Here is an 8,953-nt window from a genome sequence, read left to right on the forward strand (position 1 = left end):
TGTTCAACGCTCAGCTTTTGTGTTAGAACCCACAATTAAATGTCACAGCATGTTCTTTCTGATGAACAATATGTACCAAACTTCAAGATGGCTATGCAGATGAGCTGATATCATCCCAGGATGGGGAGGATCAGAGCGGCTTTGTCCCAGGCCCTCCTCCTCCTCTCTGCCCTCAGAAGCTGATGTATAGTATAAACAGCGCTTTGTTAAGTAGTTGGACTGTAGTTCTGCTGTGTGGAATATCAACTTATTTCCACCATCCTCCAGATTTCATTTACATATTGTCACACTGACCTGGGTAACAACACTTACACTACTTCCCTCTCCACAGCACAGGCAAGTATCTAGTTCACATTATTATGGAAGAAGTCTTTGAAAAATGTTAAACAGCTACTAAAATAGTTCACTGCACATTTAAATGGCCAGATTTGGGTAATTTTTTTCAGTAGCTTGAAATTTCTGAAAAAATACATAAGTAAAAATTTTCAAAGACATTGGATTAATAAAAAGTAGCCAATATGAAAACATGCAAAATTCTATTTTTTATTCTAATCATTACATTTTTAATGTATTCACATCCCTTAGAATCTGCAGATGTGAAGTAAATATTTTAATTATTTTCTTGAACTGTTTCTAGGTAGTAAACTATAAAAGAGTGCATGAATTTTTTTTTTCAAATTATTTATTTTGACTAAATTAGTTTAAGGCTATACACAAAATTACTTATGTTTCTAGGTAGTAAACTATAAGTTTTCCTGACAAATAAAAGAGTGCATGAATTTTTTTTTCCAAATTATTTATTTTGACTAAATTAGTTTAAGGCTATACACAAAATTACTTATGTTTCTAGGTAGTAAACTAAGTTTTACTGACAAAAGAGTGCATGAATTTTTTTCAAATTATTTACTTAAGTAAGTTTATTAAGTTTAAGGCTATACACAAAATTGCAACAACTCAAAGTAAACAGAATAAATAATTTATTAAAACACTGTGATTAACTTTTTAATCCAATGCTGCACTGGTAAATAGTTCCCCCTCATTAGTATTTTGTCTAAAATGTACAATAACAACATAATCTGACCTAGACTAGAAAATAGCTCTGTCCTTTAACACTCAATGATTTAACTGAGATAAATATAGATTCTGGTTTTCTTGATGAGTCAAAGATAAGAGAATAACTTCAAAGGCAATTAAAATTCCATTTGCCTGAAAGATTTTATTTACCCTGGTCCAAAATCAAAATTATCATTATATCAAATAAAGATGTCATGAATTGTCCCTTCTTCCCATAAAAATATTAGTAACAAATTGAGGATAAGAGTTAGGTTTTAAACTGCACTTTATTTGTCACTATAACATTCTCTCTCTTTTTAACTGATCAACCAGAAGCATGCAAAAAGCTCTCCTGTGAATGGAACTGTTTCCACAGTTCCTTGTATATAGATAGGTAAATTATAAATTTCATTCCACCTGGAATTCTCTCCTTTTTAGCACTTTTAAAAGCAGCGTGTGTGACACATACCAGAGGTAGGAAAGACCATCTTTAATAAATTATTTTCTTAATTGTAGAGAATCTTGAAAATTAAAACTGTCGAAATGCTAAACCATGCCTTTGATGAGTCCCAAAGAACCACAGATCCAGCGACTCCTATCTGAAGAATTAGTTCCCTGGAGTGTTCTAGCCTTCACTGGGCACCTGACAGCAAATCTACCAGGGCTGCGAACCAAGAAAGCCTTCTACTGCTCTCACTTGCCGATTCTTTGGACCACCCAGTCCTGCTGGCAGAGAGGGCAGCGATTGTTCTGTTTCACCCACAGGGACATGCAGCAATTGTGGAAGGAATGATTACACTCTCCCCAAACCACTGAAAGAAAAGAAAAAGAGCAGACAACATGACACATTTCAATCTAAATTACTAAGCTAAAAATTATAGCTTATTTTATATTATGAATCAAAGTCATGGTTCATAATCCTGAATAAAGATGACTGGTCAAAATATTTTTTCTATCTATAAAAATATACAAATTTACATGTGTAAATGACATTTAAGAAATAAGTCACTGTGTCTGGGGGAATGTTCCATCCCTGTTTTGATAATCTAGTGAGTGAGGTGATGACCACCAGTTCCTAAAGAGCTCCACATGATCTCTTCTTGAAGAAAGTCAGGAGATTAGGACTTGAATCTTCTGTAGATCTCAGACCTTCTCGGCCATGCACTGACCTTAGAGATCTTTTGGGCTTTATTGAAAAATGTCCTCCTGGTTTTTATTTACCAAGACAGAATGCGTTTTAAGAGTTTTCAGGGACTGGGGATGTGGCTCAAGCGGGAGCGTGCTCGCCTGGCATGTGTGCGGCCCGGATTCAATCCTCAGCACCACATACAAAGATGTTGTGTCTGCTGAAAATTAAAAACTAAATATTAAAAAATTCTCTCTCTCTCTAAAAAAAAAAAAAGAATTTTCAGTTCATAGGTGGCCATCATAAGGCAGAGACACTCCTCCAAGCACTAACAGTTATCCATCTACTGAGTTGTTTCCTAGAAGTGATGAACTGTTAAGTCATCCAGAAGCTGTGCAATCCCTCATGTGACAATGAATCAAAGTAGCTGGCTGGAGAGGAGTCTCTCTGTGATAAAAGAGGCCAGCCTTAACAAGTTCTAATTAATATTAATTAATTTTTTAAAACAAACTGCATAAAAGAAAAAATTTAAACAAAGACAGCACCCACAATAATGCAATATCAAACGTGGGCTTCATTTGTCCCTTGCTTGACCCACTGAGTTATATAACAACAGCACAAGGTAATATGGAAGAAACAGAGAAAAAGAAAAAACAACAACAAAAAAAACTTTTTATGAAAACCGGCTGAGAGGGTGGGAAGCAGGGAGGAAAAACATTCTAAGCTTTTCTTTTTTTTTTTTAATTAAAAAAAAATTGGGGGCGGGGCGGCGTTAATTGTGTATGGACAGCATGCCTTTATTTTATTTGTTTATTTTTATGCGGTGCTAAACATAGAACCCAATGCCTCACACATGCTAGACAAGCGCTCTGACATTGAGCTACAGCCCTTGCCCCAGCCCCATTCTAAGCTTTTTAGAAGGAAAAAACAAAACTTGATCAAAACTGCATCAACCATTACTATTAAGACTCAGAAGGTAAGCCATGCCAACAAGCACAAAGCTTATTCTAGGAAACTCTATAAACATTTTAAAAAATCACCCTAAGAACCAGGACATAAAAACTTTTGAATTGCTTAAAATTGTTAGACTAAGACAATTTTTGTAGTCTAAGACTATAAAGATAATTTAATAGATTTCAACATACAAACTACATTCTAAAAACAAAACACAACACACACAAACAAACCTGACTTGACAGCAAGATCTACCAGGCTGTGAACAACTGCACCATGGAAACCTACCACTAGCATCTGAGGTTTCTAACTCCTACCTTAGTTAAAAAGTTAATTAGTGCACCTTAAAAGAATTGAAAACAGAAATGCCTTATTAGAACCAAAACTGACTTAGAGTCAAAATTCAAATGATATTTGAGAAATTCCTTATTTTATAGTTCTATTAAAAGGAGATCATTATTTCTTTTTGATTACCAAGATGTTTACCATGACTATATTTGAAATTATATAACCAATTCTTAATTAGAGCAATAAAGGAGTAACTTACAGATTAATTCCCTTAAGGCCTTTTAAGAACCAACACATTTTATATTAATAATGGCTCACTGCTTTACAGTTTATTTTTGTACATTAATAAAGTCAATCTTAATAGCAAATTCAAACACCCCGACTGAGAAAAAACCCTTAGTTTAAAAAGCAAGAGAAAGAAATTACAACATACCAACACAATCTTCTTGTTTGTTTTCAGCTTGACATCTAAGACAGGCATCTAAAAGTAAACAAATAGCAATTTTTCACTCTGATGCTCAGAATGTAATTTTTAAAACCCAGATACTTCAAAATGAAATAAAAGCCCTAAAGGTTGCAGATGAGGATAAGATTCATACTTAGCTTCTCATCTGATTATAAGTATTTAAAGAGGAATAAAGCACAAGGTGTCCTACTAATTTACTTATGACCAGGAGCAATTTCACAAGGGTTAAGGATTATTTTTACAAGCTCTGATGAAAAGAAGTCTTGACAGCACCACTAGAGGAAAATGTACCACACACCTCTATAGTACAAATTACTGTGCACTCACATGCAGTGGGAGGGTAGTTTATTTTTTAAGACAGCATTTTTAACAAGCCATGCCTATATATTGGTATTTCCTTATATATACACACACATATATATGGAAATACATATATACATACATATATGTATGTGTGTGTATATATATGTATTTCCATATGTGTATACACATACACACACACACACACACACACATATATATATAAATCTAAATGGATACCCAAGACACCAATTATAAAGTTTATAGGAGTGGATAGAATGGGAAGGAGTTTTCAGCATAACTTCTTAAATTTTTAACTACATGACTACATAACCTACAAAAAATTAAAACTTCTTTCATAAACAGATTTTCTTAAGTCTTCCATACTTACTGACACTTAAAAAATAACTTTTTTCTTTCTTCCCTATGACACTTGTAAGTTTCTTTAAAATAAATGATTTTCTATATTTCCAATAGGTCAGAACCGTGGTGAACAAGACTGATGAAGAGGGGTGAGGCAGAGGAGGGAAAGCAAGGGTTTGGCAACTGGGCAGATCTAGCATCAAGTCCCGCCTCAGCGGCATTTACTAGTTCTGTCGCCCTGGACCAATTATGAACTTCAGATGAGCCTCAATTCTCTCTCCCGTAAAAAGCAATCATTCCATGACTATTTATAGGTAAGAGAGGAGATACCCACCTGTGAGAGCTTTACAGCCCAAATAAGTAGATAGGAGGTAACGTTAAACACTCTGTTCGAAGAAAATGCTCCCTTTACAGATATTTCCTTACAGGTAGCAAAGTATCTTAATAAATTATTTCGGAGTAAATACTAGAAATGGGAACCTAAAGGATGTACTGAAGTTTTCAAAACCTATCTGTAGTACTATCTGCTTGATGAAAAAGGTACTACATTAGCTGGAAGAGGAAGGAGTCCAAGATGGGTAAAAGGAAGTTCAAATCAACAACATCATCAACAACAACAAACAAGTTTACAGAATAAATATAGAAAAATAATTCTGTAAAAATAGAAACAGTGGAGCTGGAGCCTGCTTTTCTTCTTCTGCTAGTTTATGCTCAGACATCCGTCTGCTCCTCTCCACATGCTCTTACCCTTAAAAAAACACCAGCGCCCTGGCCTCTCCAGTGTGGATGAAAAACAACCACTGCCTCCTGGGGAGCCCTTCAATTCTGTAATTACTAGCATCTCCTCTGAGCAAGGACTTTTGCACTGGGGACACAAAAAAGAACATGGCTGTGTCTTAAAGAGCTCACTAACAAATAAAAAGCGCCCAGGAGCACAGGGATCCTGATGTGTCAGGAAAGCCATGCTACCCTGCAATCCTACCAGGTTTGAGTTCTGTGTAACCACTGAATTTTAAGAATATTAGAATTGGTGATCCCAGTGCCTGTTTCACAAATCCGGAAAATAAGACTCCAAAAGGCTCTGTGACATGACCACGTGAACATACATCACGTGTTACTCTGACTTTCACAACTGGGCTGTGCTGGCAAACCTATTCCCCTATCCCATCAGTCCTTACTCCCTGTGCCATCAGCTCCTTCCAGAATCAGGGAGGGGCTACAACCCAAGGACAAGAGAGTTACCCACCCTAGAAAGGTGTGACAAAGATAATAATTTATCTCACATGCCTAAATGGTTAAGATATAGGACACCATTTAGGCATGTGAGATAAATTCCAACTATTAAGGATATAGGAATATGGGGGTTCTTGTTGCACAATCTAGAAACATGCTTATAGATTTAAGAATTACTCTAAAAAGTTGACCAAATCTACATGAATTCTTAAAGTTTCAAGTAAAATAAAAATTATTTTAATAATGATCCTGATACTTAAAATAGCACATTTCTAAGGAGTATAACAGTTAACACCTTTTAAAATGATGCTAGACTAAGGACTAGGAAGTCAGGAAAAAAAAATTTCCTTCTGCTGTCACCTGACCATCAAGTGGCCACAAACATCTCATAAACAAAATATAAAGGTCTAGTCCAGGATACTTTCCTGAACCCAAAGTACAGTTGTTGTAAATATTCAATAAATCTTGGAGAAGCAGAACATTTGCTATAATTAGAAAGTTAATTATGAACCTGAGTCACACATAGCCCACACTCTGACCTACTTGTGAGTATCCCAGTAAAGTTTATTTGTTGCAAAATCTCAATCATATCTTAGGTTCTGGATTTCTACTTACTAACCCTCCCCCAACTTTTGGGGAGAAAATAGCTCCCTAAGAGAGAGATCCTTTTGAAATGCCTCTTTAGGGATGTTCTTTTAAAACTAGAAAGATATTAAAAGGAAGTTTGGGACCTGGGGATGTAGCTCAGTGGTGGTGGTGTGCTTGCCTAGCAAGTTTAGCTTTTTCCAGAATACAGGAAATTTAGGGTATAAAATTTTTAGTAAAACTTGTCCTGCAAAAGAACAAATGGTCAAGTCTTCTGGATAAGTTAAAAATACCTCCCAAACTGGAAATTATTATTCTAGCTTTGTGGATGGCTGTACTGCATGCAAATAAAATAGTTTAATATGCAAAATAAGTGGATCACATCCACTATCAAGGTCTTCCAAAAGTAAAAAAAAAAAAAAAAAAAAAAAACTTGAATCCCAAGTTGTAAATCTTGGAAACAGGTCCTTAGGAATGAAAGGCAGAAGAGAACGTAAGCTGGGAGCTCTCTCAATTGTAGTAGGTTCAAAGTCTCATTCCCCAACAAGGATGCACAATTCACTTTACTTTCTCCAATTCGCTTATTTTTCTGAGCAAGCCACTACGTTTTCAAACTAAAGAACCGTAAATTTTCTCCATACACCTTCAAAAAACATTATCATTCACCACTGAAGATAGTCTCATAGTAATTTTAAATCCATTTAAATAACAGCTGTCTTGAGATTCAAAACAGAAACCTATAAAGCTCAAAGAGATTGTTCTGAAATGTTCATTTGGTGCAATATATTTTACTCAAAATATAAAAAGAAGACATATTTGTATAAGACAGGTCTCCATATGGGCATGGTAGAGCAGGACAATATCTTCCCTAGGAAATGACATCCTACTATGGAAAGGAGGCTAGATGGAGATGAAGTTTTGTTTCTGAATAAAAGGTTTTTGGTTTTGGTACTGGGGATTGGACCCTGGGGCAATTTACCACTGAGATACATCCTCCTCCTTTGTATTTATTTTGAGACAGGGTCTCACTAAATTGCCTAGGGAGGTCTCTAACTTGGGATCCTCCAGCCTCAGACTTCCGACTTGTGGGATTACAGGCCTGCACCGCCGCAGCCGGCAATAAAGGGTTCATGTTTTTCAATTCCCATGCAATTCAAATATTCTTTACCCACACTTCATATAAGCGAGGTCTATCTGCCTGGGTCTTGAATCAATCCTGATTTAAAAACTAGCGCAGCAGCAGCAGCAAGGAATCAGAAAATGCACCGTCCGTGTGTTTACTTTCTTTCCTGAACTGAAGGTGTCTGTGTGGACGTGACTCCCGAGCATCGCTTCGCGCGTGATGAGACCCTCAGTGCACAGCCGGACGCGGCCTCCGCCCTGACCCGCTGCACTCTGCTTTCAGAACAGGGGCTGGCCCGCACGTCAAGAAGTCCTCCCAGTTTAATTTTCTGGGTCACACCCACCGCCACCTGCAATTACCTGGTTCGGTTCCTCCGCGCAGAACACCAGCCCCCGCGCTGGCGCGGAAGACCACCCCGCTGGCCCCCGATCGCGGCGCAGGGCGCCAGCGGCCTGGGCGTGGCCCACGTCCCCGCGCCGGCAGGGCGACCCCGCAGCTCCCCGCCCGCGCCGCGCTCAGCCAGCGGAGGCCGTCCCGCCGCCCCGGCTTCTCGTGCAGCACTTACCCATCACCTGGACCCTGCAGATGGCGCACGTATCGCACTCCACGTCCCAGCTCCACATGGCCACCGCGTTCCACTTCTTGAGCGAGAACATTTTGTCGCTCCCCGACTTGGAGCCTGCGCTCCCGGAGTGGGATGACAAGGCGCAGGGCTCTTCGCTGTCTTCCACATCGGCCATGGCGGAGGCGCGGAGCCGGCGGCGAGGACGTTGGGTTAAAGGAAGCGGGCGGCTATGGCGGCTCTGTGGGGCCGCCCGACGGGCCATAGCGCCGCCCGGAGGCCGCGGGCTACGGCGGAGCCCACACTGGCGCGGCCCGCGATTGGCTGGCGCGGCCTGGTGACGTCACCCTGCGCCAGCGCCGGGGCGGGGACTGTGGCCCCGCCTCCCTGTTCTCGGCTTCCCAGGGTCTAGAGGCCTCGGGACGACCCCTGCTGAAACCCGGCGCCTTACGCTTTAGAGCGTGACCTCAGAGCAGGCTGCAGATAGTGCGGGGCCCCTTGTCCTGCTCCGTGCGGCTGTTAAACTTGCAGCTCTTACAAACTACCTTGCTAATTTGTCTCTTCGTTGCCAAATGTAAACTCTTATCAGAGCAGGGACTGCGGGTATCATCAACACCTTAGACTCTATGTCTGAAAGTGCCACCGTTGTTTGTTGAATGAATGAATGACCTGAAAGATCTAGAAAATGTTTTTGTTTAGTGGTTCTCAGACTTTTTGGTCTCAGAACTCCTTTACACTTAAAATTTATTAGAACCTTAAAGAGCTTTTGTTTATGTAAGATACGTGGATATAGATGGATATTTGCTTTTTTAATGTTTTTTAGTTGTAGATGGATAGCATGCCTTTATTTCACTTATTTATTTTTATGTGGTGCCGAGGACCGAACCCAGTGCCTGACGT

General features: G+C 39.3%; 1 protein-coding gene across 2 annotated transcripts; it reads right to left on the reverse strand.

The window, feature by feature from the left end:
• Window positions 1-960: 960 nt before the first annotated feature.
• Rnf7 (ring finger protein 7) lies at window positions 961-8,350 on the reverse strand. Of its 2 annotated transcripts, none has more exons than XM_027933803.2 (3): window positions 8,064-8,350; window positions 3,855-3,902; window positions 961-1,865 (listed from the first exon to the last, which is right to left on the reverse strand). In XM_027933803.2, the coding sequence occupies exons 1-3, from the start codon at window positions 8,316-8,318 to the stop codon at window positions 1,809-1,811; spliced, it is 360 nt and encodes a 119-aa protein (XP_027789604.2). In that variant the 5' UTR covers window positions 8,319-8,350; the 3' UTR covers window positions 961-1,808. The 2 variants fall into 2 exon arrangements, with proteins under 2 accessions (XP_027789604.2, XP_027789603.2); XM_027933802.2 differs by having other exon boundaries at window positions 8,057-8,343.
• Window positions 8,351-8,953: the final 603 nt, after the last annotated feature.

The sequence above is a fragment of the Marmota flaviventris genome, chromosome 8 (assembly GCF_047511675.1).
Source record: "Marmota flaviventris isolate mMarFla1 chromosome 8, mMarFla1.hap1, whole genome shotgun sequence".
Taxonomy (NCBI): Eukaryota; Metazoa; Chordata; class Mammalia; order Rodentia; family Sciuridae; genus Marmota; species Marmota flaviventris.